The sequence below is a fragment of the Rhamphochromis longiceps genome, linkage group LG5, assembly GCF_057381845.1.
Source record: "Rhamphochromis longiceps isolate RC_006_pf linkage group LG5, R_longiceps_female_GT1.1, whole genome shotgun sequence".
NCBI lineage: Eukaryota > Metazoa > Chordata > Actinopteri > Cichliformes > Cichlidae > Rhamphochromis > Rhamphochromis longiceps.
Window position 1 is genome coordinate 33,745,122 of NC_140561.1, and position 18,975 is coordinate 33,764,096.

Genomic DNA, 18,975 nt, shown 5'->3' on the forward strand with positions numbered 1-18,975 from the left:
TAGTGACCACTTGTGTCTCCATTGACTCTCATGTTTAATCCACAATCTTGGTACAAAAACAGATTTGGTCACAACTATACAGTTTTTTCCCCCCGCTCATACAATAAATAATAATTATAAATACAGAAGCAGACAGTTGGTGATTTCATTGGTCGCTACCTTAGTGATGCACCCAATTGTGATGATACGATACCTGGTAACTTGTATTTGTTTTTTAATAAAAGACTTATTATACTTTCAAATATACTTTTCATAAATAAAATGTTATCCGTCTAATTTATTCAAATTAGTCTTATTTTAGCTCTGCGAGTGACCACTGCATACTTTACAGTGACACTTCTCAAAGTGCCTCGAGGCTACTACTGCTGTGATTTGGCGCTATATAAATGAAATTCAAATGAACTTCTCCTTTACCTGCTGTCACTGTGAGCACACCTTTTATGCATGCGTGGGGTAAAGCCAATAACAGAAACATGAGATGAAATAATACCACATGGAGCTGACAACATGTTACTGTATGTTACTGTAGTAATGCAATAAAAGCTTTTTAACAAGTGTTACACTGAGCATAACAAGAGTGAGTAAATGTGATAAATGAGTGAAAATCTCAAATGCTTCAGGAATTCTCATTAAACAGAAACCAACATTAACTTATATTCAGTGGGGCCCAGCAAGCCCCTCATAGATTTGAAATTCCTCCTCAAATACTTACATAGTTGCTGCAGGACAGCAGGCAGGTTGTACTCATCAGAGTAGACTAACTCAGATTGTTTGCCAGTCTGTCTGCGTTTATAAATTAAATTGCAATTATTTGACTTTCTGGGGATTATCGGTGACCAATGCAGTCGTCTTGCAGTCCAGTGTGCTTGTCCAGAGGTTTAGGGTGCTACACGCTCAACCTCTGGTTGACCACTTGGTCGCCACAACTATAGTCAATCGGTCTCCAGTTGCAAAAACTGAATAAACGAATGGATTCAAACACAAAGCAATGGGCAATTTTTTTCCCTGCTTTTACTGTAGTGTGACTGAGCTGTTAGGTTCGAGAGCTATGCAGAATGACCCAACATGCATTTTAAAGAGTCAGCTTTTCATTTTCTATTTAAATTAAATGTATACCCATAGCTGGAATGTAGCTAAAATAAAACATTTCTAAAACAATGCCAGTTTTGAAGAATTGTATTCATACGGTTAGCAAAAACATGCAAAAAAAGGACAGGCAATTCTCATTTAACTTTGACTTTGCTATACGTCCCAACAGAACTGATAAACATATACCTGACAGAAAAATGTTTCTTCATGTTGTGCAAATGCTACGTTTACTGTGTTGAATACTGATGTGTGTGTGTGTGTGTGTGTGTGTGTTTTCACCAGGCACCTGGATGCTTGGCTCTGACTTGAATGCAGTTGGAGACATGAGAGAAACAGAGACTGGGGGCTAATCGTTTGTTTAGAATAAAAAGTTGCACCACCCACTAATCTCTTTGGCAGGAGAAAGAGTGAAAGTATAATTGTACATTAATTACCATGTTTGTTGTATTTGTCACTTTAAATTTTAAACAGCTGGTGTAATGTTTCTGCTTTTAACTACTCAGCCATATAAAAGAAATCAATGCTGACAACAGATGTGAGAGGGATTCTTTAGTCTTTGTATTATTTAATGTCATTAATATAATATTGCTTTGAAATTTGAAACAGTATCACATTTTCATTGACAAACCATACTCTGTCCAGAAACATGGGCAAAGCATTGTATGCTGGTACAGTTTTTTTTCTTTTCCTCTACATTTTGTTACCCTTTAATAATAATTCCCACATTTTCAATAGACCTGAATCAATAGAAATGCTCATTAATGGTCTATATCATTAATGGTCTACAGTGCTCTAAACATTACAGTACCTACATAACAAGATCAGAAAGTCACACGGAGGCCAGGAAATAGACTTGACCTTTCTGAGTGACCTTTCTCAAGACAGGAGTGATACACAGGTCCTGTTTAGCCAGTGATGTGGGACTACCGGTTTACCTTTTAGTCTGTGTTGGGATTCATCTCAGGGGCAGTGGAGGAGCAGGGGATATACGGAGTGAGATCTAAATGTCAGAGTAAGCGCTGGTTTGGCCCTGCACATTGCATAAGGCTTACCTCTCAGTTTCTTTCTAGCTCTTTCACACTGCTCTGCCCGCTATAACTCAACACACACAAACACACTCGCATCGGCTGCTCCCCTTCAACTCACAGCTTGGTATCCGGAAACTTGAACGCTGGGGCGAGCTACACAAGGAAAACACCAATGTTAAAAAGAGCGGTTACATGCACAGCGATATCATGCCACCAAAACTTGCTTTAAATAGCTTGCTGCTCATTTAAGTGTAATGCTTTTATATTGTGCATCCATAATAGAGCAGGTTGTTTCGGTGACACACAGAATGGGAGAACATACGTGACAAAATGTTGGACGACGATGGCAAAACGAAATGAGGGTGAAGCGCTGAGTTGGCGTGTGACGGGGAGAGGGAACGTAAAAAGCGAATGGCAGGTGAGTGAGAGGAGACGAGACACTGCTACGGTACATACAGAGAGACTGCTCAGGCCAAGTGCATCAAAGGGTACGAAAACACAAACACACTGCCAACATGCAATCATCAGTGGAAGCTAACAGTTAACAGTCAGAAACAGAGTGGCAATGACACAGCCACGGTACCGCACGCAGGCCGGTTACACCGTAATAAAAAAAATAAAATCAGTCAGCCTCCACGAGCTCAATCCTTCACTTCTCCCGCAGCACACAAAAAACAAGGACAGTGGCCAGTGATGTAAGAGTCCAAACTCCCATGAGGACAGACAGAAACAAGGCATACAGCACGCACAGCAGGTAGTGCACACAGGGGAGAACCCACAGATATGTGTCGACTTCACGACGACCTTTTTTTTTCAGTCACAGTGCAGGAGGAAAATCTTTTAAGAAAAAAAAAAATGGTACCACGCTCTCAGCATTACAAATCCACTCGCATTAACACGACACCAGAGCAACATTTAGATTTGGCTCTTTTAATGTAGTGGAATAAAATCTTTTCACCCCCTCAAAGTAGCACACTTTGCATGTACTGTACCTAATTCTAAACTGGAGTGAAACAGCATGGATACCTACTCAAGTAATCATGATAATAAGATGCTATGACGGGATATGTGCATCAGATTGTGCTAGAGGCTCATTAATACACCCAATATTCTTTTTTAAACTTTGTTTAATGTTTTGTTTATGTTTTTTTTTTTTTTGCCTCTGGTAGTAATGTTGGGATTCTTTACAATCCCTTCGTAATCATTCCCCCCAACCCACATTTCAGTTATGCCCCGTCTATCAAAAAGTATCACAAAAATCCACGAATGTCAAATTTGCACCATAAGAAAAAAAGAAAACAAGGTCTTAAAAGGGATAGTGCCATGTTTTTAAACACAGTGTTCCTTTTCATTTTTCTTTCTTTGTTTAAACTGACAATAAGAAGAAGCTGTGATTTTCAGGCTCTCAGTGCTACCACGACTGCTGAGAGGCACTGGGCAGTACAAGGCCAGAGCAAAGACTCATCCTGACAAAAACTGTACCATCTCTGCATCAACGTCATCCCAGCTAGTCACAGTCAGTTTAAATACAGCAGGAAATAAGAAGTGTTGCCTTTTTTTCTTTTCTTTTTTGCCTTTAAAGTCTTTTAGAAGCAGGGTGGAGGCGTGCAGTTGTTGGGTGGTGGTGTTCGGGCAGGTTAGGGGATTTTAGTTGATTATAGATAACCGTAATGAAGTAAGGCTGTTGTCCTTGATATTGTCCTTCTGGGTGTGTATGTGTGTATTTGTGTGAGTTTACGAGGTCTCAGTTTTTGGTCCGTTTTGAGTCCAGACATCAGTGATTAGATTCGTGACCGATTCCTTGTGGTCTTTCTATGAGTATTGTACAAATGCGTAGAAAAAACCCCAACAACAACAAAAAGAAAACACAAGTTGTTTGCTGCATGTTGCTGTTTTGTCTTTCATTGATTAATTGTCCATCTTGCATCCCATGCTATCAAAGCAGCCTCCTCATAGTGCTTCACAGTGGTAGATGCCTGGTAAGACAGGACAGGCTACAGATGGAGAAAGAAAAAAAATTATAACTGTCGAGAGGCAAAACAACCAAACAATTGTGTAAATGAAAAAGATATGTTAATAATAATAATAAAAAAAAAAACTAAATATAAGCTACAGACTCGAAATCTATCTGTGTGATACCAAAAAGACACAATAAAGAAAAAGTTAACATTTTGGAGAATATGCTTGCTGGGAATTATGCAAGGGGACACAACTGTACATTTAATATGGAGCTGACTGGATTTACAGGTAGCAGAGCACCTGCTTAATTAAGCTCAGCTGCCACAAGAACCGATACTGAACTGAAAATGTAACTTTCTTTTCAGTAGTTTTTGCTGTTATTTTATTTTTATTGTATGAATTTATTTAAGCCATTCTTTTTTTGGTTGTGTTTTTTGTTTTGGTTGCTATAACACAGACATTTACCAACTTTTGGGATAAACTAAGTAGAAATGCTTTAATCTGTTTGGCATACAATCTTATAACTAGCTAACCTGCCTTTAGAAAATGAAACACAATCAGCACCACTAAAGCTCCCTAACGATGTGGCTTGTTTAACCCAGCGGTTCCTAATCTGTGGACCCTGATGGGAGGAACTTTGAAATTTGGGATGTGGACTGAGGTTGTTATAGTTAACTTAAACTGAATGGAAAAACAAAAGCTAGGTTGGAAAAAAAACCCACATCTCAGTTAGGCCTCAGTCACACAGGCCTAGAGACTGGTCCCCCTGGCAACCACGGGTCGTTAGTGGAAAATATTTAATCCCCGACTAGTTGCGGAGATTTCTGGCTGCTGCTGGGTGAACTTGGTTGCTAAAATGGAGCTGCATCAAAAACTTGCTTGTGATTGCACTGGTTGTTAAGACTGCAAGTTCACCTGTACTTTACATCAAGGAGGGTGACTTGTCTATAAACACTTGCCACAGCTACTTCCCGAGTGGTAGTGAAACCTTAGGAAGTGCACTGCAGACTAAAACTGGAGACTGTTCACCTTCAAAAGTAAAAATTGCTCTTTTCATCCAAGCAACACATTTCAACAGCACCTTTTACTTTGAAAATGAATGGTCACTCTGTGCATAATTAGCAAGTGTTTGCAGATGAGTTGGCATCTTCCATGTGAACAACGGGCACCAGTGGCAATCTGCTGGAAACCAAAACAATCGCAAGGAAAGTTGCACGATGGGCTTTAGCAACCAATTTCACAACCAATAACCTCAGCAACCATTACACTTTTTTTCCCCTAGTAACTGGAGGTTGCCAGGGTGGGAGAGGAGGGGTCGCCTGTGTCTAGGCTGGTGTGAAAACTAAAACGTGCAGTATACTTATAATCTAACCTATCTAATAATATTAGACCGTTTCTTTAGCTATTTGTTAAATAGCTGAAATTTGTCAATAATCAGTGGGAGAATGCTTTGGTGAATGTGCTTATTGAGATATGTAGCCTGTGTGATTTCTGTTTCAGCTTTATATTAACTATACACCTGTGAGACTGTCAATATCCTCACGTAATTCTCTGCTAGACATATTTCCCAAAACGTCTAACAGAAAACCATTTTTAAAATAATATAAACTCAACACTTCTGGAAATACTTCAACTTGCCTTTAGCCAGTGTGAAGTCTAGACAGAGCAAGAGAAAAAATGAGCATGCCTGTTTTGTCTGTGGAGAATCACTTTAAAAAAAAAAAATGGCTTGAAAGAGGAAGAATAATAAAGATGCAACCTCTGGGAGCTATCGGGGATTTGGAGGCAGATGCAAGTTGTCAGGAAGAGGAGGATGAGGAGGAAGAGGCAGTTTGGTTGAGAGAGCGGGGCCACTGTAAAATGAGATCAGTCCAGGATCATCCGTTCCAGAGCTCCGCCATTGGCTGTAGCAGCAACAGGCGACGGAGGCTGCCAGGGGGTGTTGGGGAGGCATGGGGGAGCCGCAGGAGTGTTTGTCATGGCAGGTAGGAGGTTGGTTTGGGTCGCTGGGCAGGGCAAAGGAGGGTGCAGGAGTAGGCAGCCCTGAGGGATGCTATACCATCACAGTGAGAAGGCACGGGGCTCACATGTATATATGTGTGAGTGTGAGAGATAAATAGAGAACCGGATGCAGGGGCAGAGGAAAATACAGGGGGGTGCAGAGGGGCGGCTGTGGGAGTCCGGCCTCAGAATATGGTGGTCTCGTACTTGGTGCTGACAGGGCGCCTGTTGGCGTCCCGCTGGTCCAAGAGCCAGGTGGTGCTGCCCAGGGACTGCATGTCTGGGTCCATCTCCAGGGGGTCGATCTGCCGGGGGAGGGAGGGAGGAGGGACGAGAGGAGGGCGTGAGACGTGTGGCAGTGGAGGCCATTGCGCCACACTGACAAGTCCTCAGCTCACACACGTGCATGTGGATTAGAGGTACAGTCCAGTGATCATGTTATAATCACAGACATTCAGGGCTCAATCCACAACATGGATGATGTCTGACAGAAAAGACCCTCAGCCTGTATAAGCAGCGGCAGTAAAACCAACAATACGACCCTCTGGGAGTTAAAACATACTCTGATTAGTAGTTCAAAAGCACCATGCTCTACACCATTGGCTACTGTCATAGCACAAACGGCAAAGACACATAATTCTACATGCATTACGCTGAGTAATTTACTTAGAAATACATTTGACTTTTAATTAGCTTGAAAAAAATCTCAACGTAGGCGTTTGGCAATCTGAAATTTCCTGCTTATGAAAGACACCTTCAGTTGAAAATATCTTAAAAACAGTTTAAAACCATCGAGCAGAAACAACTTCAGCCATCATGTTATTGACGCAATGGGCTAAACCCACACTGGCATAATTTAGCCAACAGTCTTCATATAAAGACGGTAAATCACATCAATGAGTCGCTCCAACCACAGAGCTAATTGCATTTTAACACTAAAATGTAAGATGAAGATGAGAGATGGGAAAATAAAAGGATGAGGTTCATGGTTGAAATACTAATAACCACACAACGTGGAGGCGAGGTGCACCGAAGCACTCAGATGCAAGAAAAATAAAGAGGAGAGGGAATTGTGTGTAAGAAGATGCATGATTAAGGATTGAATAGAGGAAAGGAAAGAGAAGGACCTGGACTCCAGGGCTAACAGAGTGCAACGGGAGGAAGGAAGGACGGTGGGTAGTACACGTGTGACAGTGACAGCAGCGGCATTCGAGCAGAGGGGCACCCTGGGAAGCAGGAGGACCAAGAAGACAAGAATAAAGACATGTTAAAAAAAAGAAGAGCGCAGAGGGACAGAGAATTTATATGCACTAAACAGACAGTGTAGAAATCCAGAAGCAGCAGAACGAGCAGTTCATTATCTGTCCTTAAAGCTCAAGAGGGCAAATTTCTCAGCATCTTTGAGTTTTCTTGTCATTGACTGTTTACTTAACCCTGTCCATGAATACTGACGGTCCAATTATAGCTTAGTAGCTCCAGCTAGGCATGGCAGTATTTATTTATACTTGTGTCATTTTTGGCCCTCCATATGGCAGGTCTGTGAAGCGTTGGATTTCTCCACTTGCTCAAGTGGCGTGCATGTGGCTATAGTAAAGATGGAGCAAAGTGTGAGGAATTCATTTACGAGTGTTTTTACTGTTTAAAGAAATCAGCAGCATGCCCAGAAGACTAGTTTAGTACCTACAAACCTATAATAACTGTGCATGCATCTGATTTGAGAAATTAACTGTCCAGGGTAACAGTATTTCTATAAATTGTTCAAATTCACATATCAATATTTGTCAGTGATCCCGGTGAAGCGATTATATACTGGAAACAGCTATGAAGGTTGCATCAGTGTTGTTCCTATATTCCAATTTAAAAAGCAAACAAACACACCAAAGATTACAAACTTATTCCCAAAGCCAAGAAACTCAAGAACATACATCATTATTAAGAAATCCACTTTGCACTGTTCCTTTACTGAGTGCATCCTGGGGTCTGTCAAAGGTTAACATTACTGGCTAGGCCCTTTTCTTTATTGAATATGGGCACATTTACACTCCAGCTAAAGTTACTCAAGTAAGCAACATTTGATCATCACGCTAATTAACAGTGGAAGCTTTGTAAAGCATTTTTAGAAATATTCTATCCACAGCACAGATAAAATACTAGGGTTAGCTAGCTTTAGACACAACAAAAAATATTTGTGCATAGATGATGAGCTGGCGAAGTTTGTGAAATTGAGCCAGAGGTGTGCAGCTTTTGAATCTGTCTTAGCACACTGGTTTAACAGTTGTTTTCACTTATGTTTACCATTTTCTGCTTTATTTCAAAGCTCTGACACTAAATGGGCAAACACTCAAATATTTTGGTTTCCTAATATGTCATGTCATTGAGTACTATTTAACCCAATAACAGTAATGTATACATGTCATCTAATGACATATGTTTTAGTCACTGCATTATTTCTGATAACTATGTATTTTAATGATAATAGTAGGGTGGGGCTTTTCCTGGCGTAAGAAATACACCGACCAATCGCAACTGGATTTCTTTAAGGGAAACAGCCATTAACGAATCTGGCCAATGGGCATACACTGGACTTTTTTTTTTTTCATTTTGAGATGCATACTTAAGATTCCTTTACAATATTTTTGTTTTAAAACCAGAGGGGGGAAAAACCTGACAGTAACAGTTGATAAATATTTTTTGTTTTAGGAAATATTGTCTTTATGCAAACTACAGAGGACAGGGCTTAGCAAACAGTCAATCTCTTCTTAGGTAAAATACATAAGAAACCTTCATGATTGTCACAGTTTTTGTTTCACTTCACTTGGTAGCAGCGAAGTGTATTAAAACAAATCGCAGCTGACAGAAATCAGCCCCCCCCCCCCACTCTTCTCATCTAAAACTTAAACAACCAGCAGGCTCATTATGCAGCTCTGTGATCACTCCATATATTATCCTTGCAGGCAGGTAGTAAAACAATGTGATTTGTGTCTCTGAATAAGCAAGTGGTCCAGCAGTGTGTGTGCGTGCATGCTCCTAGTGGTGGCTGTGCAGCGCTCTCAGGTGACAGTGATCACTGAGTGCTTATTATATGCAGCCTGAAAGGTCAATACATCAATGCTCAGGGTATACCTGAACATTTATGCAGCACACTCAATCAGAAGTGAGGAAGCAGCGGGTGGTTCTGACCAACGAGGCTGTGCACAAGCTTAGAAAAATCCCAGAGGAAATCACACACCTCCTCCCACCCCACTGTTAGCAACAAATAAAAGGAATCATTCATCACGCTTCACATATGCACAAAAAGAAAGTCTCCTCTGATTGGAGTGACTCACAGAGCAAAGTAATGACTCATCACTTTCTACCACACGCACAGCAAATCCTCCTTTGTAGGTGGCCCATTAGGGGTTCAGCAGTGGAGAAAAAGTGGGTCACAGGGTCTGTCTACCTATTTTGAAGTATGACTGCACAATATGTTCCTTCACACCCGCTTTCCTTTTAACGTGTAGAGCAACCTCACCACTCAAATGCACTCAGAGATGCACACATTCGCCACGATTTTCTTAAGGTTTTATAGGCTGGTACTCACTGCTGATCTTCGCATGCTGCTCCAGGACTGAGATACAGGACGGCTGGTTTTGGTGTCTATGACCTCAGAGCCCAGAGATGAAGGAGGCATGTAGTGTCTCGCCCTGGACTGAATCGCCATCTGATAAGCCACCTCAAATGCCTGTCCCAGCGTTAGGATGATCTCGTAGGTCTGTGTCTGTGTGAGTGGAAAATAAAGATTCATTGTACTGAAATATGTGACGAAAAGCAAAGCAGGCAAAAACAACTTTTTAACAGCTGACTTTAAATGACCGCACACAACAAAGACAAAATCTTTATGCACTTTGCTTGTGTGCTCAGTAAACATTTAATTTCCATAAAAAAACACAACTAAGCACCTTGTATTAGTTACGCTACAAAGCTTGGACTAAAAAAGTCTTCTGAACGTGTTACAGTATTTGTTTTGAGTTAACCACTATTCAATTTGGTTAGCAACACTTGTTTTCAGCAAATTCGCAGCACACAAAAGCGCTGCTCTTCACATTTTTAGGATAATTACTTTGTATAATTATCCACAGGCTCTTGTTTAAATATGATGCATTTACAGAGAAAAGCTAAAGCAGTTTTTAATCTGACATTCTGTGCATGGAGGAACTGTGTGAAGTATAAATAATCGAGGCTCAGCAGTGTTTTTTTTAGTCCTGTAAAGATCTTTTTCAATGCAGTTCATTAAAAAAAAACAAACAAACCCACAAACAAAATTTTTTTCCCTGCAGTTAAAGTGCCCCCACAGTGGTCGAGCTGCCAAAAATGAAACCTCACTGCTGACCTTTTAACAGACCTTTCGACTCAAATGACAACATAATTTGTGCTTGTGCATGGAAATGCCATGCATAGCAGGAGTGGGTCTTTAATCAAGCTATTTGATGAGCCAATCAAGAAAATAATCCATAGGATGCTCAAGGCAGGTTTAACTGCAGGATATATGACGTCCTACAATGGGACATTTTGGTTTTCTTTCTTTATTTACCCCAAAATTTGCAAAATGTTCCACAATGATATGAAAATATGGGGCTGTCTGTAGTGGATTATTTTAATATATTAGCATAATTACAGTGTATTATGCTTATAGTTCTAATTCTATTAAATCAATCACAGGGCTGATGTTACTCACCACTTCCACAGTGCTGAAGACATGACAGAAGTGGTGGCCGCTCTTCAGATCCTTGGTAATGTATGCAAATGTGCAGAGGTCATCTGGGTCTTGCGCGGCACATGAGATGTTCCTGATCTCATGTTCTGCTACTATAGTCTAATGAAGACAGGAATGAAGTGAGCGCTAAATGGGAATCAACCACTAATGGACAGTGAGAAAGTCAACAGCAGTGTTTGCATTGGACAGGTCAATAATCAATAATTCCCATTACCTTTGTGGCTGCATCGATGAACTTAACACCTCTATAGGTAATGGACAGTATGACAACTGGACCCTTTTTGGAGTCCTTGGATTTCTGGAATAGATACAAAAAGAATAAGTGAGAATAAAGAAAAAAAATCACTGCCTGTTTTGGGGAGTTTATTAATTGTTATGACGGATAAAAACACTTTTCAGTTATTGTTATTACAATTTAGGCTTTGTCCTGTTTCATACTTCTTTTTTCTCTCTTCTTTCCCCTCATGTTTTCACCAGTCGCAGCAGACGACTGCCTCCCAACCCCCGAACATCGGCTCTTTTGAACCAATATGCCTGATCATCTCCTTTATAATAACCTGAACACAGATCATGAACCAACAGTATTGCTGCTCACATGAAAGCAAGTTAAAGGTTTAGTTTCAGCTGTTTGCTGCCAGATACATCTAGTTGTTACTTTATTGTATTTTAGTGGACTTAAAAATTGATTGATGGCATGAACTAGCATGGTGTTTGCCCACAATGTAAATTAAAGTAGTAAAAAAAAAAATCAACCGGCAAGAACCTGTAAGAAAAAAAAAGGCTTTTTAAACCTTATTTTGGGAAAATACCACCAATTTTTTCAAATTTTAAAAAAAAAGTATGTTTAACTGGTTATTCTATACATAAAGTTATAGCTCTCTCCCCAACCACGCGTCAGCGTTGGGTGTTACCACGATGGCTTTTACATTTGCTCTTAGAAGGACATTGGCAAATACTTACCCTAATTTTTGCACAGGCATCTTGTGTGGACTCAATCCCTCGTAGATCCCTGATTATCAATGATCCTAGATACTAGAGGAAAGAGTCAAAACACAATTTAAAAAATGATTTAAAAGTTGGTGCTGGCAAACGAAGTCAACTACAGACACAGACGGGCCATCGCAAGCACAGGATGTATTTGAATAAAAGTGTTCTACACTATTTCTTGTTTAATAGTGTTTAATAGTCCATCTATAACATATTTACAGCATATTCTGGCATCTATGCTGAAGACAGTAAAAGTGACTTACTGTTGCCTCGTACCCGCAGGAGTCCAGAATGAGTTTCTCAGGCTGGTGATGCCAGGCGGAGACCGTGGCATAGGTAGCAGAGTGGCTCGGCGGCCGGAGGTTTAGACGAGACTCTTTATGCCGGTCGCTGTGTCTGTCCTGCAGATGCAAATGAACAGGCTGCTAAATGCAATGAAGAGAACAGACTGATCCAAGAACAAAATATTCTCTGCCTTGTGTTCAATTTTTGTAGATATTAAAGGGGATAAAATGCTATTTTTTCAATGTTTTGCAGGATCTTTGTAACCACACTCATTTCAAATACTAATTTGTGCATCCATCAAGTTGGCAAGGTAAAGGGTTTCTGACCGCTGAACATTAGTGTGAAGGCAGATGTCTGGTCAGCAATTTAATGCAAGTCTTTTATGCTAGGAAACGAATAAATATTATGCATGCTGGGCCTTAAGGTCAGTGTAGGCTGTGCTCAGTGCTTTCATGAATCACTGTCAGAGTAAAATATACTTATGATGATCATTACACACTAAGATTTTATGGAAATTGTAAGTATTGATTTTTATACAGCAGTGGTACCATATTCCCTTTCCTTATTTGTGGATGCTCCCGTGTGCTTCCAGATTGGCCTCAGTGAGTCAGAAAGCAGCTATGCCAGCTTCACTGTTTGTGTTGTAGTTTGACCTTTAACAAATGCTAAGATTTGATCACTGTGTTATTCTTGGTTTCTTCTCTTAAAGAAGAAACAATAGTCTACAAAAAAAAAAAAAGCTCAATGGCACTTCATGTCTTTTTTGTTTTTTCTTCCTTAGACTACTTCATCACAATGATCATCAATTTATTTTTTTTATATTTTACACATATTTTCTATATTCTATTTATCAGTTTGGGGACTTAATGGAAGTTAAGATTAGCTTAATTAGCTAAAATTACACATATTTATATATAAGAAATAAACTCAAGTTTTTGTTCATTAAGAATCAGCAGTGCTTCAAATGTTTATTTGGACAGGGAGAAAATATCAGACAGATGATTAAATATGACATTGAGTTTTCCAACTATATTGATTCAAAATGTCAGCTCCAAAATGTGGGTTTCCAAAACTTTCCATCGACTGTATTTTCTACGTACATCTGAGCACATCCTTAAGATTAGAGCCACAAGGTGGTATGAGCTGATCAGGATATCTCCAGGACATCTCCTAGTTGAGGTTTATCAGGTATGTCTAATCAAGAGGAGAGCCTCAGGCAGACCTAGGACATACTGGAGAGTTTATATATCTCCAAGATTAAGGACTAAGCAAGAGCTGTAGGAGGTGGCTGAGTGGAAGGATGTCTGAACATCTCTGCTTAGACCTGGCTACGCAGCAAAAATACAATGTAAAAACCCAACAACCTTGAATGCACCTCTGCTTTTTTCACTGGTTCTAGTTACATTTTGCTTTAATCAATCACTCTGCACATCCACCCTTCAATGCAAAACTTCGTTTTACATCCGGACCAGCACAACACATTTAACTTTCGGCAGCATTTATTTATTTGTTTCTTTTATTTATTTAAAAAAGAAAGAAGAGGTCAGAGTGATGTGATTATTTAAAACGGAATACCAATACCCCCAAAGTTATTTCTACTTGATAACAAGCAGGAAACAATATGAGCCTCAGTACCAAGAAAAACCCAAATGTTAGACACTGGATAAGACAAATGATGTCAAACCTATGGCTAGAAAGACTAAATATACTGTAAATATTATGTATGTTAGATTGAAGGTCAAACAAGGGTTTGTAGAAAAGGCTTGCAATTAATCTGACTGACTTATTGTCAATGGTTTTCTGTGTGCGGAAACAGAGAACAGGCTGTTTTCTTTGCATCTTTGTCATTTCTTTGTGCCTGATTGTGCTCCTGCATCTGCTGAAAGCTACAGACATTGTTGGAGAAAAGCATTTAGGTAAAAGAAGGTGGCACTCACTACAGAACGTGGCCTCTCGCTATAAGAACGCAGAGATACACTACAGTCTTGGTCAACTCCTCTTCGCCTCCGATCTGACTCGGTCAGGGGAAGGAGCATGTCCATGGAGCGACTGGTGTAGGGGTCCAGCTGACTCAGGGGAGATGTGGTCTGGGATAGGAGGTCATGGAACTGCCATACGCATCGACACACACACACACACACACACACACACACACACACACACACACACACACACACACACACACACACACACACACACACACACACACACAGATTAATGATTTGAAAGCACTGTCTACACAGGCTGGTTTTCCTGATCTACATCCAAGCCTAATCCTCGACAAAAAGAGCCTCTTCCATGGAGATTCTCAATTCTTTTTAGCCCAGTTTAATCTGCCTGGGAAATCAGCCCTCAGTATTTAACTGTTGTGAACATAATGATATTGAAGAATCTCATTCCAAAATTAGATTTCCGCTGCAGAAAGAAAAAGGATCCATTTTCTCACAAAATGATGTCGGTATAGAAAAACAGCTCAACCGTGCCATGCTGCTTTACACTTCAGCTCTGTCTGGATTGTTGTAGAGTAAGAAAAAAATAAACTAAAATATAACAGCACACAGGAACGAGGCTAAACATGCTGAGGGAAAAAAAAATCTCATAACAGACAAGAGTGACACAATATGTGTGTTATACCGAGGGTATGAGCAGAGCTATCCTTCTTACTAAGCACATTAAGCATATCTGATCTATTAATCGAATAAGTGTCGACAGTGGTTAAATAGCAGCACTAACACTGCTGCAGTCTGGCTGGTGCTTTAAATAAAAACATCTTCCATCTTTTAGAGCTGACCGTATTTTTGTGAATTCTAGAGAAAATGTGAGAAAATATGAAATGCATTACCATAATTGGGGACAGACGACGGGACTTAGATGGAGCCTCTTCGTAGGGTCTCTCTGCTAGAGAGGCAATGATCCTCTTCCTGTGACCCAGAGGACCAACCTTAATAACCTAGAGAGGACAACATCAGGGCATAGCATGAGACTTTCCTGTACTCTTAGATCCATATCTTACATACAGGAGTTTATCTAGACTAAAATAATATAGATACTTTATATTCAAAATAAACTGACACAGAGTTGGTGGCAAGCACCCCTCACTGGCAGGCATCCACAGGCAAACAGAAATGACTCTCGTCAATAATTCAACCTCAATCTGTTTTGCCGTAAGCTTGAAGTACCGCACTGTCTCCTTCTCGGGACGCTCTATAATTTACGACCCATTTTTGGACATAGTGCTTAAAAAACACACAAGACTTTACTGATTTATGTAGGATAACATGTGACATATGAAAAGGATAAAGCATAACAGTGTCACTATGTAAATACACACTGTGTTTGCCATTCACAGTATAAAAACACTGCTCGTCTATCCACAGCATCTGTCTCGCTAAACTTTTTTTTTTTTACAAAGGCCGCTGCAGCTAGTGAGACTCAAATCATCACAAAAGGAACAATAAGCTAATTTTATATAGTCAAAACCCATCACCCCAAAACTGACAATTTGCATAATCGGCTATTAACATTCATGCTCATCCAGTAAAGGTGGATGTTGAGTGATTAATGTTACATTTGCAATTATGTCACGGGTACAAAATATTCCATAACAGGCTCATATGATTCTTTGTCTAAAGCTTCAATTATTTATTCAGTGGGAGTCGGAGGCAGAAGAGGCAACTGGTTTGTGTGCTGGATTTCTGGTGCTGTTTTCATCAAAACCATGTGCAGAATCCCAGTGAGGCCAGTGTGCACGAGGCCTGTGAAATGAGACGGAATTTAAATAGTAATAAAGAACACCTTGGGATTATACAGGGAACCAGCTCATAGATCATCTCAGTGCTCGATGCTGTTTGCAGTGAGACGCTGAGGAGGATGTCGGAGATGTGATGGGCAAAGTGAGTTCAGATGCTGAGAGGCAGTTCTGCTACTCTGCACACTGAAAGTAATGTGCCCTGCACTCACATCCCCATCCTTCTGCATCGCAGTCTGCTGGACACCATCTCTCACACACTGCATGGACAGTATGCTTGGCTGCTGCTCGACTGTTGCTGCTGCTGCTGCTGCTGTGACTGCAGCTGTTGCTGGTTTCTGCTAATTTACCGCCACAGTTTTTTGTGTTTTTCATAACTATGCACACAAACAAACTGAGTGAGAAGTGCAAAAAAAAACAAAAGAAAAAGAAAAATGATGACTCAGTATCAGCTTTGTTGCGGTGCTGTCTTTGCGTATGAGCCATATTGGATCATCTCATTGCTGGTATTTTTTTATGAGTCACAACAAGAAAAATAAATAATATTTTCAACACAATCTGTTATAAATTAGAAAACACGGAAACATTATCACCACATTAAAAACTGACAGACAGATTTTGATTCCATATACATCAGTGATCCAGTCAGACCCTCTCTCAGAGTAAGAAATATTGATCACATTATTGCAGTGAACAAAGGAAATGCACAATACTGTTGATTGATTGACAACCATTTGGTCAAATGAGATGGCTGCATTCAGACAGCTGCACAACACAAAAAATTGTATTGGCATATAGATGGGATTTATGTATTGCTTTATATAACGCACATTCCTGTCTCATCACATTCTGTCTGACAAACTTGCTTGTATTGACTCTCACAACCCTTGTGTCTCTGCTGCTCCGATGTCAGCAACATAACCCTATGACACGTTTGGATTATCCTATTTTCACATATGAAGTTTGGACAGTTTTAGGAAAATCAAGTTGGGATATTTTCCAGTTGTCATCTCTCACATGCAGCATACATAAGGAAACAGCCCACTTCAGACATGTTCTAGTTTGGACATTTACTATATATATATATATATATATATATATATATATATATATATATATATATATATATATATATATATCCACTATGATATAGGCAAGAGATCACCACTCTCTCATGGTAAATTACCTTTTTATGAGTTTCTTGCTCTTCACATGAGCAAGATGATATCATAACACTGAATTTACACAAGCTTCTCCTTCTTATAAAGTGCAAAAAGGAGATAATGCTGCAGACATTGCACAGCTTTCATATTAAAGCAATTGATCAACAATAAACTTCCACTTTGCAAGATCTCTAGCATCAGTTATAAAAAGTGAAATGTGAATACAATGTGAATAAACCAGGTATCAAGTGGCAAATGGAAAAACATCAAAAGGATGCCTATAAAGTTGTTGCAGCTCAATACTGCTTAAGCGCTTTGATTTGTGACTCCAGCAGACAAGGCCATGGCTATTTGCAAATCGTCATCACAGGCAGATTAATCCATTTGGATAATTTACATGTAGCCAATATTATCAATATTTCATTATAAATTATTTTTTAAAAAGAGCACCGTCTTGAAAAATCTCTAACTAATGATCATGTGTTTTTCTACTTCCATATTCTAGTAATAATGTTTCAAACCTGTCAGAAAAACACTGTTCTCCATGTACACACAATCTGAGAAATCAATCCTCCTACACATGTTGCACCCATGTTTCTAGGCAAAATTAATAAGACCGCCTCTCTAATTACAAATTATCATAAAATGTTACACTATTTCCATACGGATAAAACCAAATTACATTTCTCCATGTCATCAGTCACAACTTTGTCTCTTAATTTACACACATCTGTTAATTATCCACTAATTACTGTGTGGTGATTTTGTCTCTGCTGTAGTTTTATGCAAATGCTTCCATCACGAAGCATTTCTGATATTTCGGCTCAGCATTTTAAAGTACTGCTTAACTTCGTTGGGAGCCACATATTAGGATGGCCTTGTTATTAAGGCTATGAGAACTGGCTCGACTTCATCCATCCACAGAGTTAATCAGTGCTGGACTGTAAACCCTCAAAAGTTCATAGAGCTTAATACAAAAGCAACTAATTATCAACTAAGGCAAACTTAAATCAAATGTTTTCTGAATTATTTTCCAAGTACATGCTATATATCTGTACTTTAATTTTAATAACTGTACACTACTGCTTTGGTAACTATTGTCCATGATGTAAATATATAAAAATGTTTGTGTGTTTCTGTTCTATGTCCTGTGTCCTGTTCTGTTTGTATATGTGTTTTTTTTGCTGCTGTTCCAACCAAATTTCCCCCTGTGGGACAACTAAAGGATTATTAAATTGTATTCTATATCCATTTTTGAATGTCACATTTAAATACAATCAATATTCATTACTCTTGTCTTGTATAAAAGGTATGGTGAGTGATTATGTGATTATTTATTATTAAAAAATGTCTCAATTTATTTTAGTTTTCTTTCATTTAGTCTTAGTTATGACGGGCATGTATAATTTGTTTTTTGTTTTTTGTTTTTTGTTTTTTTTTCGCCTGTCCCATTTGGTTCTTTAGCCATCAGAATTGTTGTCTGAAGACCAACAAGGATACCCAATGGATTTTCATCGTGGCATTGCCGTATTGGTCCATTTGGTCGATCTTTGTTTTTATTATTTATTATATTTTATTTTCAGATGTTACAGACAGGGCATGTATAATTTGAGAATATGATTGCAATATAATATATTATCATACAAACTTACCTTTTTCAGTTTCTTTAGACTGCTCTCTCTAATGTACCGAATGAATCCAGAAACACTCACACAGACCTCTCAGTCTCAAAAAAACTTCATGCTAGCTGTGTTAAAAACAATTGCCAGAATGACAAGTGACAAACGAAAACAAACTACATTTCCTCTACCGTTTTGAAATTAGTTTTGTAGCTATAAAATATAGTTTCTGTGTCCCTGAGTGCATGTTTTCCTGGTGCAGAGTGTTTTTTCTTGCATCTATGGTTTTACCTGACATTAGAAAACACGCTAGGTTAATCCTGCTTATGTCAGCCCACGACAC

The 18,975-nt window shown here is 39.3% G+C and overlaps 1 protein-coding gene across 1 annotated transcript in view; it reads right to left on the reverse strand.

Annotated features, from left to right (window-relative positions):
- Positions 1-588: 588 nt before the first annotated feature.
- The window catches only part of anks1ab (ankyrin repeat and sterile alpha motif domain containing 1Ab), a 59,735-nt gene continuing 41,348 nt past the window's right edge, over positions 589-18,975 (reverse strand). Inside the window, exons 6-13 of the mRNA XM_085407320.1 lie at positions 14,945-15,052; positions 14,040-14,210; positions 12,081-12,218; positions 11,791-11,862; positions 11,045-11,128; positions 10,792-10,929; positions 9,658-9,834; positions 589-6,382 (exon numbers count right to left, since the gene is read on the reverse strand). Of these exons, the coding sequence (XP_085263446.1) occupies positions 6,263-6,382; positions 9,658-9,834; positions 10,792-10,929; positions 11,045-11,128; positions 11,791-11,862; positions 12,081-12,218; positions 14,040-14,210; positions 14,945-15,052 (1,008 nt within the window). The 3' untranslated portion in view covers positions 589-6,262. The remainder of the gene's footprint in view (positions 6,383-9,657; positions 9,835-10,791; positions 10,930-11,044; positions 11,129-11,790; positions 11,863-12,080; positions 12,219-14,039; positions 14,211-14,944; positions 15,053-18,975) is intronic.